Source organism: Lolium rigidum, chromosome 7 (assembly GCF_022539505.1).
Source record: "Lolium rigidum isolate FL_2022 chromosome 7, APGP_CSIRO_Lrig_0.1, whole genome shotgun sequence".
NCBI lineage: Eukaryota > Viridiplantae > Streptophyta > Magnoliopsida > Poales > Poaceae > Lolium > Lolium rigidum.
The window spans coordinates 28426604-28442812 of NC_061514.1; the positions used below are offsets into that span (position 1 = coordinate 28426604).

Sequence of the window (16209 nt, forward strand, 5' to 3'; positions counted from 1 at the left end):
TGCGTGCCCGCGATCGGTGCGGTGGCTCGATCAGTCACCGGACACCCGACTCCCGCGGCCCCGGAGCAGGGCAAAAAGAGGAGCGCACGGACTCGCCGCCTCCTAACCAACCAACCACCCTCGCCGCGCCGAGAAGGGCAACCCGTCCAGACCACGGCACGGCACGCGCCATCTTCTTTGCCGCCTTAACCGGGCGTACGCACGGAGGCACGGGCAATGCGGCCGGCCGCCACCCACGGCGATGGGTCTCTTTGACGGCCTCTTCTCACGCCGGCGCGGCGACGGCAGCAGGACGGACGGCGCGGCACCGTCGGCGGCCATGGACGAAAGCGCGGCACCGGCCATGGACGACGCAGCGGCGGCGGCGTCGTCGTCGCAGCAGCACTGCGGCATCCCTCCCCTCTCGCCCACCGCCGCCTCCGTCGTCGACCGATGCGCGCGGTCCGTATATCTGATTCTTTCTTTCCCCTGGATTCTTGGGACTGACTGACGGGTCGAACGTTTGTGCGGCAGGATCGCGGGCGTGCCGGTGGAGCAGCTGGTGCGGCGGTTCGAGCCGGAGCAGCCGACCCCGCCTACGCCGCCGCTCGCCTACGCGAGGAGCCTGGTGGAGTACTGCTCCTACGTCGCCCTGCGCGCCGAGACCAGGCGCCGCCACGACCACCTCGGCGACAAGGAGTTCCACTCCCTCACCTACGACATGATGCTCGCCTGGGAGGCGCCCGACCAGGAGACGGAAGCAGAGTTACAGGTCCGCGACAATGATCGATGGCACCACGCAATTCAGGTTCAGTCACTGATCAGGATTGACGGTTCTGTCGTTGCAGAAAGCGGCATTCAGCGGGGACGGCACGGACGACGACGACGGCGGATCCATATTCTACTCTAGCCCCACGCAGATGGCAATTCAGGTCATTTCATCGCCTCTCGACCACAGTTTCTTCTTCATCTTGGCAAAGGAACTGTGAGCTGTGACTGATTTGTGGATGGATAATGGAACGAATGTGTAGGTTGACGGGAGGAGGACGGTCGGGCCGGAGGCGTTCGCCAAGATCGCCCCGGCCTGCCCCGCGGTGGCGCACCCCATCACCGTCCGCAACCTCTTCGACGCACTCACCAATTCCACCGGCGGCAGGCTCCATTTCCTCATCTACCACAAGTACCTCAATAGCCTAGACAAGTATGCCATCATGTTATCTGAACAACATTCAGTTTCATTTCTGAACAAAATTCTGTCACTTCCACCACGTACCACATTTTTGTGCGTGATCACCTCAATGTGACAACTCCCTCGTTCCCGCCAGGGTGCTGAGCTCCGCGAGATGCATGTCAGGCGGGCACAAGGCGCCCGATCTCGACCTCTTGGACGGTGAGGTGGTCCTCGACATCTTCGGCGCCGCCACCACGCAGCCGGTTCTCCAGCACATCGGGACTTCCACGTGGCCTGGTTAAGCATTTTCCCTATGGTAAATTTGTGCTTCGGCGCTGCTGATCCGTGCTGCTTCACGAGTTTCTTAAGGGTGATCCGTCAACTATCTTGCAGGGAGGCTCACGCTCACGAACCACGCCCTCTACTTCGAGGCCATCGGTGTCGATTTCTCCTACGGGGACGCCGTCGTGTACGATCTGGCCAAGGACCTGAAGCAGTGCGTGAAGCGCGAGTCCACCGGCCCGTGGGGCGCTCACCTCTTCGATAAGGCTGTTATGTACAAATCTAGCTCCATGTGAGTGAGTCTCTAATGATCATACAATGACGGCATTTCTCAGTTCATTCAAGAAGCTGTGCTTGCTAACACACTTAGTTCCGGTACCGATCGACAGAAGCGAGCCAGTGTTCTTTGAGTTCCCCCAATTCAAAGGCCACAGCCGCCGGGACTACTGGTTCGCAGTCATCAAGGAGGTGCTGCACGCACACAAGTTCATCAGGAGGTACAAGCTCGCCAACTTCCAGAAGGCGGAAGCACTTTCCGTCGCGACGTTGGGGATCCTCCGGTACCGCACCGTAAAAGAGGGGTTCCACATACTGCCGGCGTATTTCAAGACCACCCTGGCCTTCAACCTGGCAGAGAAGCTGCCCAAGGGGGACAAGATACTGGAGGCACTGTACGGCCAGCTGAAGCAGCATTGCTCAAGGTTCAGAGGGAGTGATGACTTGGCAGCACAGAGCAGTTCCGATGATCTGACGCTCGTTGATCCGTTCCCTCTGTCGGCGCATACACTTGTGAGGATGGGCTTGCTGACACTGAAGGAGGAGGACAATCCTGAAGAAAGGGATTTTACTGCGGGAGATGTACAGATTGGAGGAACTAGCTCTGTCCAAATGGCACTGGAGCGATCAGTTGGGTATTCTGGTAGAGTGGAGGCAGCACGCGCTACGCTCGATCAGGTCAAGGTGGAGGACATAGACACGAATGTTGCTGTCCTGAAGGTATTGCTAAAAATAATTCATCTGCCACTAGTTTATAATCATGCAAAAACCTTTTTAAGTAATAACGCGCATATATATATATATATATTTTTATATCATGCAAATACTTGAAATCAGATACTGGAACAAACACTGAAGATTTCAGTTAAAATGGTCCGTGTAGACAAGTAGAACACTAAAATTCCATTTATTACTCTGCATTTTTCAGTTTGTGTTATAGGGACTGGTTTAAGACATGATTTGTCTAAGTAATGTCTGTTGATTTCCTCTTGACATGCAGGAATTATTGTTTCCTTTGATTGAAGTAGGCAAAAGGCTTCTCTTTTTGGCCGAGTGGGAAGATCCACTCAAATCCTACGTCTTCTTGCTCTGTTTCCTCTACATAGCTTACAAGTAATTTTCATTGTCCATGACCATATATAATGTTAAAGCTGAACATTTTTGTAATATTCCTTTAAGATAGTTGTTGTGATTCTTTTATTTATATATATATATATGAAATATGTAGAGGCTTTATATGGTACATGGTCCCTGGATTTTTGCTCGGCTCCACTGGTTTCATGCTATGGAACAAGTACCATGGGGACATGCAGCTGATCGAAGCATTTGAAGTCACAACTCCTCCTCGACGACGAACCGTCGAACAACTCCTTGCTCTGCAGGAAGCCATCTCGCAACTTGAGGCACACGTGCAAGCTGGGAATATATTTCTCCTCAAGCTCCGGTCCCTCATGCTTGCAGCATTCCCTCAGGTTACCTGATCCACTCTTGAATCCAAACTACTATTCAGTACATGTTTTGTTGAATTTGTTGTAAAGTCTGATGCTGGCAAGGGTTATTGTACCAGAGCACGAACAAAGTTGCGGCAGCGATGATCACCGCGGCTACAGCATTTGCGTTTCTGCCATTCAGAAGTATACTCCTGTTCATTCTGCTAGAGACTTACACGAGGCATATGCCAATGAGGAAGAAGAGCAGCGAGAAGCTGGTGAGGAGGTTGAGAGAGTGGTGGCTCAGGATCCCAGCTGCTCCTGTACAGCTCTTGAGGCCTCATGAGACCACAAGATGGAGATCGAGGTTGAGATCGAGATAAAACAAATGCTAAAAGTTTACATTGTCTTGTACACCAGTTTTTGTAGTTTTAGAAATGTTGATATTATACCTACAACATGAGTTAAAAAAGATTACTAAGAAAAATGTGACAGAGACTTTTGCCTAGTGTTAACCATTTGTGGGGGGTAAGAGACTATTTCCCATGTTGATGACCCATCACAACCTTTTTTTGACATTTCTAATGAATTACATATGAAATTCAGAACTTGGTTGACAATTCAATCCGGTGATTAGAGCATCAATACCATTTGTGCATGATGGCAAATTATGTTGGTTTTGTGAGCAGATAAGAAAACAAATTAATTCACATTTACATAGTTTTTCTAGAATAAATAAAAAAAATGGTTTTAACCACAATAAGTCTTGTTTAATCAACTAAATTTTCTAATCCACTTAGCCAAAAGTAACTCTTTGTTTTTCTTTTTTATGAGCAAATTGAATGATTTTATCAACATGCAAACAAAAGAAATACTATGCTAGAAGGAGGGAGCCAATTTTTTGTTAGAGTACTAATAAAGGGAAACAACTTCCCTCACCAAGTGCTAGTGCTTGAGTATTTCAATCCTAGCTAGACAAGGAATCTAAATTTTATTACTCTCTCCGTCCAAGAAATAAGTGACTTAACTTTATTTAGATACGGATGTATCTACACATTAAAAACACGTTTAGATACAATAACATACAAAGTCAAGTCACTTATTTTTAACAGAGGGAGTATATTGCAAGAGTGCCATTTTGAAATTGTGTATGAAGCATGCAAGCATAATCGACTTGTTAACCGATCCAAAAGAACATGAGGGCAAAATTGGCAAAAAATATCTACATGAATAATAGCCATGAGTGAGGGTGAGCCGAGGAGACTAGAGGGGGAAAATGCGTATAGGTATCTAATGTGCATACACTCTATATTCTCTATTTAATTACACATAAGTAAATAAATATGATACGTAAACCTACCAATTATTACACTTATACGAGCTCTAGAATTCTTGGTGAAGATAACTATAAAAATACAAAAGATTGGTATGCTCTAGAATTCTACACCAGCACATCTTGAAACACTGAATGGAGACACCACATATAAACATGCAATAATACTTCCATGCAGCATAAAATAATATTGGTAGATTGTTTTTTCTTAGTTTGTGTTTTCTTGAATACATATACAAATGTACTATATATAGCAAGGAATAATATCTTAAATGTATGGGACCATTCCTATCCAAATTACTAAATTGTGTGACTAACTGTATTTCATTTTGCACATCCGGATTTAGAACAAGGATTGTTGAAACTAAAGTTTTATAAACATGATTATCGTTATTAATATTTAACAATTTCATATGTAATAAGATAAGATCGAATAGAAAAATGTGTATGTTAAAGTATACATGAAATTGACATATATTTAATAACATGACAATATTTAATAAAATTATTCGAGAGACACTCATTATTATTCTCCCAAACCATGGCTAGGTAGATATTTAAAATAAAATATGACATGCAAAATTGCATGAAGCCCACAAGAAAAACAGGAAAACATATGAAGAATGAGAAAACCAAATGATAAACTATATGAGTGATGCCTCTGCATTAGAGAAACGGCGGTCTCTACACGGCCCCGAGCATACTATACTCTCTGAGTCAACAACCCAAGAATAGGAAACAAATTTAGCTGGCGACAATGAAGGCCACAAAAGGCGACATCGCAGACAGAGGTGAACCAGCATAAAAATTTCTCAATGTCCACATATATAATCGCATGCGTGTGTGTTCAATGATGCATATCAAAGTAACACGCTTAGCTATTCTACATAATCAAAATGAAGAGTAGGATGTGAAAATGAGAATACTTCCCAAAATGAAGTGTCTGATTTGAAATATATTAGTTGGTTGTATGAGGTTAAAAATAAATCATTGAATGCATCATTTTCTCAATGTGACGGGGAATAATCCAAATCTTTCATGGGAAGGAAATAATTATATTCATGTGATGATCCAAGATTCTCATCTTGTGTTGAGGTTTTCATATTTTAAAGAAACCTTTCCATAAAAGTTCCTGCAATTCACCATTATTATTTCAACACAATATTAAATACTTCCTTCGATCCATAATAAGTGTCGGCTGTTTAGAACAACTTATGTACTAAACAACTGACACTTATTATGGATCAGAGTGAGTGTAAGTTTTTGCATAGACAAGAACAGAACAAATAAACAAAGAGTACAGATTGAATTATACACTTATTGAGTTAACCTTAACTGACATTCGTGTTATGTCCCTTTGTTTTTTGATAATTGTGTAATTCTCGATGCCTCGAATAGCTCTTGACATTGCATTTTTGATGAGACCCAATGGGATAGCTATCAAATTGATATTACTATGTTGCCCTTTATCGAAAAAAACTCACATCTACCATCTTGAGCTTAGTGCATGTAAGAAGAATATTAGATATTTGAACTGTAAAATCTTGATTTCCCATGTGGGATGACCCATCACAACCTTTTATAACACTACTAATGAATTACATGTTAAATCCAGAACTTGCTTGCCAATTCAAGCCAGTGATTAAAGCATCAATACCATTTGTGCGTGATGGCAAATTATGTTGGTCTTATGAGAAGATAAGAAAACAAATGAATTTTTATTACATAGTTTTTATCCAACCAATAATACATAATGGTTATAACCACAAAAATTATTGTTGCTTAATCAACTAAAATTTTCAAATCCAATTAGATAGAAGTTGAGGTGTGTTTTGTTTTTTATGTGCATCTTGAATGATTTTACATCAACATGCAGACAAAAAAAATACCATCTTATGATTTGGTAGAATTGAAAGGAGGAGTCGGTGTAAGAGGAGATCATAAAGCAACAAATGCAACAAGGAAGGTGCCGGTTTTCAGTTTAGAGGACTTATGTAAGAGGAAAAAACTATGCTCGGCAAGTACTAGTGATTCATTAGTACAATCCTAGACTTGGATTCTAAATTCATTTGTATTGCAAGATTGCCATTTCGAAATTGTGCATGAATTACACGAGCGTAATCAACTTATTAACCGAACCTAAATAACATTAGGGCAAAATTGTTAAAGAGAGAACCCACATGAATATTGCCCATGAGTGAGGGTGAGCTGAGGAGGCTAGAGGAAAAAATGCATGTCACATCTGATGTGCATACACTTTATTATGTATGTAGTTACGTATAAGTACATATGATACATAAACATACGACATACATTCTGAAAGGGGGAACGAAGACCCCATCCCCGCATCACGATGCATACGCCCTTTATTTGGATTTTATTTAACAAAGATTTGTCAAAGACATACACCATAAAAACCATAAGCCACCACTCAACACCTACATACCTTACAATGGGTGAAGACATGACGTCAGAGCCTTATGCCCTAAAATCATAAGCAACGCCCCACTAGCTAAAACCGGGGCATCATTGGGTCACACTATGGGGAAACATGAGCACACATCCGAAGTAGCAGACCCTCTGCGAGTGTTTCATGCCCTCTCTTCAGAAGCCATTACTTCCAACAGACTGCATGTCCATCTTCAAGGTAGAACTTTGCATAGCCCATGGCAGACTTGCCATCAACGCCACCACTGCACCAAAATAGCACCCCCACCCTGTGCCTGAAGCGTGAGTCCACCGTCCCATGGGGCGCTGACCTTTTCGATAAGGACGCCATGTACAAATCTAGCTCCATGTGAGAGAGTTCCTGATGATTCTACATTGAGCAGATATGGTTGCTCACACAGTTATCTTTGGTACCGACAACCAGAACCAGAGCTTGTGTTCTTTGAGTTCCCCCAATTCAAAGGCCACAATCGCCGGGACTGCTAGAAACAAAATTTGGTTTCTTTGAGTTACATATTAAATATTGAATTTGGTTGGAAATTCAAGCCGGTGAGCGTCAATACCATTTGTGCATGATGAAAAATTAAGTTGGTTTTATGAGAAGGTAATAAAACAAATGAATTCACATTTACATAGTTTTTCTCCAACCAATAAGACATAATGGTTTTAACAACAAAAAATCTTGTTTGATCAACCAATATTTTCTAATCCAATTATCCGGAAGTCACTATTTGTTTTCTATTATGTGCATCTTGAATGAATTTACATCAACATGCAGACAAAAGAAATACTATTTGATGATTTGAGTGAATTGAAAGGAGGGGCTGGTGTAAGGGGGAGAAAGGGAGATCATTAAGCAACAATAGTAGAAGGAAGGAGCCAATTTTGTTGTTGTAAGAGGAAACAACTTCGCTCGCCAAGTACTAGTGCTTCAGTTTTACAATCTTAGACTTGGATTCTAAATTATAATTTATTTCAAGATTTCCATTTCAAAATTGTGTACGAAGCACACAAGCATTGTCCACTTGTTAACTGATCCTAAAGAACAGGAGGGAAACACTGGCATAAGAAAATCCACATGAATAATGGCCACAAGTGAGGGTGAGCTGAGGAGATTAGAGGAAAAAATGCCTATCGACATCTGATGTGCATACACTCTCCATTCTCTTTTTAGTTACACGCAAGTAGTTAAATGAGAGTGGATTTTGTACTTAAACCTACGAAAGATATTTATTACAGTCACACGCTCTAGAAATCTATATCAAGAAAAGTAAAAAATACGAAAGATTGGTATGCTCTAGAATTCTATACTAGCACATCTTGAAACATAACATTTATGAATAACATATAAAAATGGTATAATACTTCCATGCAGCATAAAATTATTATGGTAGATTTTTTTTCTTATTTTGTGGTTTTACTAAATACACAAACACATTTAGTATAGAAAGTGAATAATATTTTAAATATATGGGACTATTTATTTTTCCAAATTACTAAATTGTGTGACTAACTAAATTCGTTTTGCACATTCGGATTTATAATAAAAATAGTTGAAACTAAAAGTTTATAAATATGACTATCGTTATTCATATTAAACAATTTCCCTTATAATAAGATAAAATGGAATAGAAAATGTGTATGTTGAAGTATACTTGAAATTGACATATATTTAGTAACATGAAAAGATCTACTACAAATATGTGAGAAACACTCATTATTATTCTCCCCCGACCATGAAGCCACTACACCATGGATCAAATTTGAGGGCAAACAACAGCCGGCATAAATCGAATTTAGAAGACAATTGAACTGCCGAGATAAATAAATAGTCGGCAAAAATCAGAGAGTGCAGTTCATCAGCCGGTAAAAATATATGGATGTCCTTGCTACTAACAGTCGGTAATGCTGTAAACATATATACACCGCGTGGAAGGTCTGGGGGTATATTACTCGGAGTGAAGTCCGAATCTTTTGAAGTGTTGGCTGATTCGTATGGCGAGTTTCACATAAAATTCCATATCCGAAACAGAGCTGACAATTTCATTTGGACTCTTCTTGCCGTGTATGGAGCCGTCCAGGAGGATTTTAAGGCCGCTTTTCTTCGTGAAATGGTCAACCTAGCTAAAGATAATCATATCCTATCCTCATAGGAGGGGATTTCTGTTATCACCAGAATTTAACCAAGTCTGGGGATGGGCCGTGATTAAATGGGCTTAGAGGATTTTCATGGAAAATATTCCCGAATCGGCCTTGTACAAGAAGTTTTGGCAAGATTGCCCGTGTATCTGTAAATATAGTAGGATACGTGTCGCTTAGAATTAAGAGATAGAGTTTAGCTCGTACACGGTTGGGTTTTTTTTCCAAGTTAGAGAGTCTACGGACTATAAATATGTATCTAGGGTTATTGAGAAAGAGGACGATCACGTTCAGAACAAATCAATCTAGGCGCATCGCCACCCCTTGTTTCGAGGGTTTCTCCCGGAGTAAGCAACATCTTGCCTAGATCGCATCTTGCGATCTAGGCGATGTCGATTTATTCGTTTTTGGTGTTGCTCGTGCTGAAGCCTTTTGATGGCGGGCAACACCCTTATCTTAGGTGTTTTGGGGTTGATCACAATGTTTTCACGATGAATTTGTTTAGCTACGCTTCCTCGATATCTAGCTGCCCTTACACCTATTTTAGGTGTAAGGGCAGCACCTTGCTTGTTCGTTATTGAGTAGATCTAATCCGTTATAGTTGCTCCTTGTTCTTCAAGGATTGGTTTGATATCCGTATGGTTAGGCCTTATAAACGGGTTGAAGGATCCGGTAGTGCGTAAGGTGTGGTTTACTAAGCTCTAGAGGGATTGTTCCGGTGATCAATCGCACGTTGGTTTTTAGGCCTCTTTAGTGCTGGTTTTCTATCATCTTACGTATCCGTTAGGCTCAATCACGCATAGGATGTTCGATTATACGGTGAAAACCCTAGACTATCGTAGATTAGCTTAGCTTGATATTGATAGAGCATGATCCCCATGTCCTTATAAATCTAACATGAACCATGGGGCAATCGGCTCTTTGAGCCGATCCACAGAACAATTTAAGAGCCGATCGGGGCTCGTATTTAATGTTTACGTGTTTGCCATGCAGGAAACTAGTCGAAGCAATCCATCACCTTCCTGACCAGGTATAGGTCAGGTGGCACGCCCTCGTAAGCACCAGGACGCGTGTGCCAGAAGGCATTACGGACCATCGCCCGAGGGACCAGGGTCAGCCGCAATCCTGGGAGCCTCCCGGCTCTACTGTGTTGCCCGTCGTTGCTCGCCGGTGGGTTTCTGACCGCAACACATTCTGGCACGCCCAGTGGGACACTCTGCAACAACATCGACGTCTGCAGCAACCATGTCAAAAGCTGCGAAGGAGGTGGTTGGCGAACCAGTCACGTACGCAGATCTGCCAGAAGAGCAGAAGAAGAAGTATGATGAGATGAAAGCCATCTTGGAAGCCGATCTCATCGGCTCTTTCGTGAGGACCCGTTCACATGGCGTAAGGTGGAAGGGGTTCTCCCCTGAAGGTGTTCTTGATGGAGTAGACCTGTCTACCCCTTCGGAGGAACGTACCAGAGCTCTGCGCCAGGAAATCAATTACATGGTGGCTCATTCTCTACACTGTTATTCTGAAAGCCTGGTGAATACTCTCGAGCGCGTCGCGGTCCGCGTGGTGCAGGAAATCATGAAGCATCAGTACTCCCCGTCAGGACCTACCTTAGGGACTCACCAGGGAGAAGTACCGCTCCAGATCGGGCCGCCGCTACCATTCGCGCTTGCAGCACCGAGAGCCGCCGGGTTCACCGGCGTACGTCGTCTACAAGGTTGGAGGCGATCCTAGCGATTGCCAGTTCCTATATGAGCCGCCTAAGGAGATCCCGCATGGGTACGTGTGCACATACGTGCCGGATCTGCAATGCCTTAGCGCGCACGAGCCGGATCGCACCAATAGGGATTTGCGAGTAGATGCGCGATAAACAAGCATGGCTGGCTAAATATGCTACTGGAACGAGTCATGAAGGCTCGGTCCCTACAGCCAATACCATGGAGCAGATCAGCACTATCTTGAGAGACCAGTTCGGCATCCTGCCGAAGAGGAAGACAATCGGCTATTCCAAGCCGTACCACGAGCGAGTATGACCTGATCTCGCCGCCACCCAAGTATCGGCTCCCTGAATTCTCAAAATTCAATGGAGCAGAAGGATCTAGCTCAATAGAGCACGTAAGCCGATATTTGGCGCAGTTGGGCATGATTTCAGCGTCAGACCAGTTACGTGTGAGGTTTTTCGCACAATCTCTGACGGGATCAGCCTTTGGATGGTACACGTCGTTGCCACCAAACTCAGTCCGGACGTGGAAGCAAATGGAGGAGCAGTTTCACGTGCAATATCACTCGAAGCTACCGAGGCCGGCATTGCCGATCCGACACAAGTGCGGCGAAGCCGCGAGGCGGGGAGAAACGATGATCATCGAATACATCCAACGTTTCGGGACCCGTCAGAACCGATGTTATTCAGTTCGTTTATCCGAGAAGGAAGCGATCGATCGCAGCGATCTGGGCCTCGCAACGCCGATCAAGGATCTAACTTCCCAAGCGGAGTACGATTCATTGTCGCATATGGTACGAAACTCACATCGTATGAGCAGCGACACCCCGAATTGTACCGGGACAAGTTCAAGCGTCCGAGTAGGCCTCGTTGAGATGGAAGAAGCTGAGGATCTGGCGCCAGACCTAGAGGTGGCTGTAGCTGAGTGGACTCGGGGGGCAAACCCCGTGTCCTGCAAGTGGGTGAAACCGCAAGGGCCTCCAAGAGGGTTCGACTTCGATTTGAGCAAGGCTGAGCAGATTTTCGATCTTTTGCTTAAGGAAAAACAGCTGAAGTTACCCGAAGGCCATAAAATCCCTACAGCACAAGAAATGAACGGGAGGCCGTACTGCAAATGGCATCACTCGTTCACCCATACCACCAATGACTGCAAGGTGTTTCGCCAGCAGATCCAAATGGCGATAGAACAAGGCCGATTGCTCTTCGGACAGTTTGCCATGAAAGTGGATACACATCCGTTCCCTGGCGTCAACATGGTGGAACCTAACCACTCCGCGAGGCGTCGACTGGATTTCTCATTCGATGTTAGCATGGCAGGGCCTGAGCGCCACCATGGCAAAGATAAGGAGGAAAGCAGTCACTCCCGCAACAAGGAAAAGGAGGAGGCCGATCCACGCGACCGGCCCCGATTTGATGACAAGCGGTACCTCACCAAGGAACAAGTGAGAAGCGTGCGATACCAAAAACCACTTTCTATGCACCTCCTCAACAAATATGAATATCAGTATGACCGACGTCGGCATTACGACAGAAACGACGAGAGATACAATCGGTCCGATGAAGACAAAGGAAGGTACCGTTGGCATGACAGAGGCGACGAAGGACGTGAGCACCGCGCTAAGGAGAGGCCAAGGGAGCAGGAGGACATGGATAAACACTGGGACTGTCCCTTCTTTAAACACTGCTGGGACTCAGGGATGAGCCGATTGCCTACGATCGACAAGCGCCCGAGTGTAGACGCCGGAAGAAGGATGCAGGAGACGTTTCAGTTTTCAAGCGTCTAGGACCTCTCCCGCCACAGAACGAACATGCTGAGTCCTCTCAAGATGAAGACTTTGAGGAGTCAGAAGATGAAGCAGAGGATAGGTACCACCGGCCAAGGTGGTGCCCCGATGGACTCAGCCACTCCCAAAAGCGTAGGGTTCAGCGGCTACGCAACTTGGAACAAGCTGAAGCGCGATACTTGCACACTTTGAGGAAAGCGCGGCCCGATCTGGCCGTGAAAATTCAGCAGACCTTGGATGAAGTGACACGTCCACCAAAGAAAGTTTGGCGTCCCAAGCAAGAGAAAGCCGATGTGGGTACATCGGCTGGTACAAACATGGTGTTCTTCCTTCCATCAGAGTTTTGTGCCCCAGGAACTGAGGAAGTGCCGATAGCACAGTTTGACTGCGGTCCACGGCCAGTCGTCTTTGAGAAGCCACGGGAAAAGGGCTACAAACACATGAAGGCCCTGTACCTCAAAGGTTATATCAATGGGCAGCCCGTCGGCAGGATGTTGGTTGACACGGGAGCAGCGGTCAATATAATGCCTTACTCCATGCTACGGCGTTTAGGACGCTCTAGTGCCGACCTGATCAAGACCAACGTCACACTAAACGACTTCAACGGCCAAGCATCAGGGACGCAAGGTGTCCTGAACGTGGATCTAACCATAGGCCGAAAGACGGTCCCAACGACATTCTTCATCGTCGACGACGAAGAGCACCTACGCTGCCTGTTAGGAAGGGATTGGATTCACGCTAACTGCTGCATTCCATCGACAATGCACCAATGTCTGATACAGTGGGATGGAGACGACGTAGAAGTCATGCATGCAGATGACTCGATCGACGTCTCAATAGCCGGCATGAACGTTTGGGACTCGGAAGACCAAGAGCCGCTCTCTGGAATCAGTTTGGACCGGCCGTGATCGCATCGAGGTGACAAAAACGGGGTGAGGCTGGTCTTATGCACCAGCTCGATAGAGTAATCGAGCAACGTCCATCGACATACGTGGCAAGGCCGATCCCTGCGATCGGCCCCAAAAAATAAAAAGCAAGGATCTCACTGCAAACATGTCACGTAGTCGTGGTAGGGAGACTCCCTCCTGTAAGGGAGCACTTGCAAGTTGTAAACCTTCATTGAGAAATTCAATCAACATGGAGGCCGATTCCTGCGATCGGCCAAAATTATCCTCGCCATACGTTCGCCCTGTGTTCAACGTCGATCTGACAGGCGATGGAAAGCTAGGGTATGGGTTTACGTCAGCTGATGAGCTAGAAGAGATCGACATTGGTCCTGGGGATAAGCCACGACCAACATTTATCAGCAAAAAGTTAGATCCGCATACGAGGGGCCTGATGATAGCTACGGTGAAAGAGTACCCGGATTGTTTTGCACGGGATTATACAGAGATGCCCGGACTAGACAGGAGCATCATTGAGCATCGGCTACCTCTTAAGAAAGGATTTCGGCCGTTCCAACAACGACCACGGCAGATGAAGGCCGAAATTCTAGAAGAAGTCAAGAAAGAGATTGAGAAGATGTTGAACGCCGGGTTCATCGGGCCATGCAGGTATGCTCAATGGATATCTAGTATCGTACCTGTGGAGAAGAAGGACGGCCGATGGCGCGTTGCCATAGATTTTCGCGATCTTAACAGAGCCACTCCAAAGGATGAGTACCCTATGCCGGTAGCTGAAACGTTGATCAATGCAACAGCTGGTCATAAGGTTTTAAGCTTCATGGATGGCAATGCCGGTTACAACCAGATTTTCATGGCTCCGGAAGATATACACAAGACTGCCTTCAGAGTACCTGGTTCGGTGGGCTTGTTTGAGTATGTGGTCATGACATTTGGGCTGAAGAATGCCGGTGCAACGTACCAACGGGCCATGAATTATATCTTTCATGATCTGATCGGCAAGTTGGTAGAGATCTACATCGACGACGTGGTGGTCAAGTCTGTCTCAGTGGAAGGACACCTGGAGGATTTGCGACGCATCCTGGACCGAACTAGAAAGTTCGGACTCAGAATGAATCCAAGAAGTGTGCTTTTGGTGTGACGGCCGGTCAATTCCTGGGCTTCCTAGTTCATGAACGTGGAATTGAGATCGGCCTGAAAAGTCAAGAGGCGGTGCGAACGATGAAGCCACCAGACGACCAAGAAGGAACTCCAAAGTCTCATCGGCAAAATCAATTTCGTCAGAAGGTTCATCTCTAATTTGTCAGGACGAATTGAGCCGTTTATGGGACTGGTAAAAATCAAACCTGATGAGGAGTTTCACTGGGGGGCAGAGCAACAGCGAGCGTTTGATGAGATTAAAGAATATCTAACGAAGCCGCCCGTGTTGGTTCCACCCCAGCAAGACAGGCCATTCTATATTTAGTTGTCAGTAGCCGATACTTCTATCGCCTCAGTGGTAGTGCAAATCTATGATGGCATGGAAAGAGTTGCTTTCTACCTCAGCAGAAGGATGTTGGATGCAGAGACAAGGTACCCGGAGATAGAGAAGTTGTGCCTCTGCCTGTTTTTTACATGCACCAAGCTTCGTCACATCTTTCTGACGGCAGAAATCATCATCATCTGCAAATCAGACGTCATCAAGCACATGCTGTCGGCTCCTGTTTTGAAAGGCCGACTCGGTAAATGGATGTTTGCGTTATCGGAATTGGATCTCCGGTATCAACCTGCAAAGGCAGTCAAAGGACAGGCCTTGGCCGATCTAATCGCCGAACGAATCAACACTAATATAGCAGCACTGTCTATACGTGCATGGGCCATGTTCTTCGATGGATCGGTTTGCGACGATGGTTGCGGCATAGGCATCCTACTCGTGTCGCCTCGGGGGGCAACCTACACCTTCTCCATCAGGCTATCTACCCCTTGCGCCAATAATGCTGCTGAGTATGAAGCGGTACGTAAGGGGATGGAGTTGCTAATTGAAGCCGGAGCAGAAGCAGTGGAACTCTTTGGAGACTCAAAGTTGGTGATCTCCCAGCTCACGGACGAATACAAGTGTGAGAGCGAGTCACTCTTCCCGTTATGGATGCATTGCCGCGAGCTGATGACACAGTTCAGGTACATAAACTTCAACTGGGTCCCGAGGTCGCAGAATACGGAGGCGAATGATCTCGCACAGATGGCGTCGGGCTATAAGGAGACAGTAGAAGATGCCGACGTCCAGATACATTTCATGGAGCCAGATGATTGGAGAGCCGATATCTTCAATTACTTGAAAGATCCGGCTCGGGGGCACCTAAACGGATAAGGTACAAAGCCATGAAGTATGTCCTTATTGGAGATGACATGTTCTACAGGACCTTGGAAGGGTTACTTCTCAAATGTTTGGGAACAGCCGAGGCAAATCGGCTCTTACACGAGGTACATGAAGGCGCCTATGGAACTCATCAATCGGCTCAGAAGATGAAGTGGTTGATCAGGCGATCAGGGTTTTATTGGCCCACCATGCTTGAGGACTGTTTCAATTACTATAAAGGGTGCCAAGCATGTCAGAAGTTTGGGAGCATTCAGATGGTACCCGCATCAGCAATGAACCCCATCATCAAGCCTTGGTCATTCCGAGGATGGGGCATGGACATGATCGGCAAAATCCATCCTGCATCGAGCAAAGGCCACGAGTGGATCTTGGCCATTACAGATTATTTTACT

General features: G+C 45.7%; 1 protein-coding gene across 1 annotated transcript; it reads left to right on the plus strand.

Annotated features, from left to right (window-relative positions):
• Nucleotides 1–241: 241 nt before the first annotated feature.
• LOC124679489 lies at nucleotides 242–3526 on the plus strand. Its single transcript, XM_047215234.1, has 10 exons — nucleotides 242–441; nucleotides 514–751; nucleotides 828–911; nucleotides 1011–1180; nucleotides 1305–1447; nucleotides 1544–1724; nucleotides 1822–2428; nucleotides 2709–2821; nucleotides 2937–3180; nucleotides 3276–3526. Exons 1-10 carry the CDS (start codon nucleotides 242–244, stop codon nucleotides 3519–3521), a joined length of 2226 nt encoding a protein of 741 aa, XP_047071190.1. The 3' UTR covers nucleotides 3522–3526.
• Nucleotides 3527–16209: the final 12683 nt, after the last annotated feature.

What these genes read in the sequence shown, in the direction of transcription:
- LOC124679489 (XM_047215234.1), top strand. Translation starts at nt 242, where the DNA reads ATGGGTCTCTTTGACGGCCTCTTCTCACGCCGGCGCGGCGACGGCAGC. An exon ending in GTCGTCGACCGATGCGCGCG is followed by an intron (nt 442 to 513) that starts GTCCGTATATCT and finishes TTTGTGCGGCAG; the next exon opens with GATCGCGGGCGTGCCGGTGG. An exon ending in CCACGCAGATGGCAATTCAG is followed by an intron (nt 912 to 1,010) that starts GTCATTTCATCG and finishes ACGAATGTGTAG; the next exon opens with GTTGACGGGAGGAGGACGGT.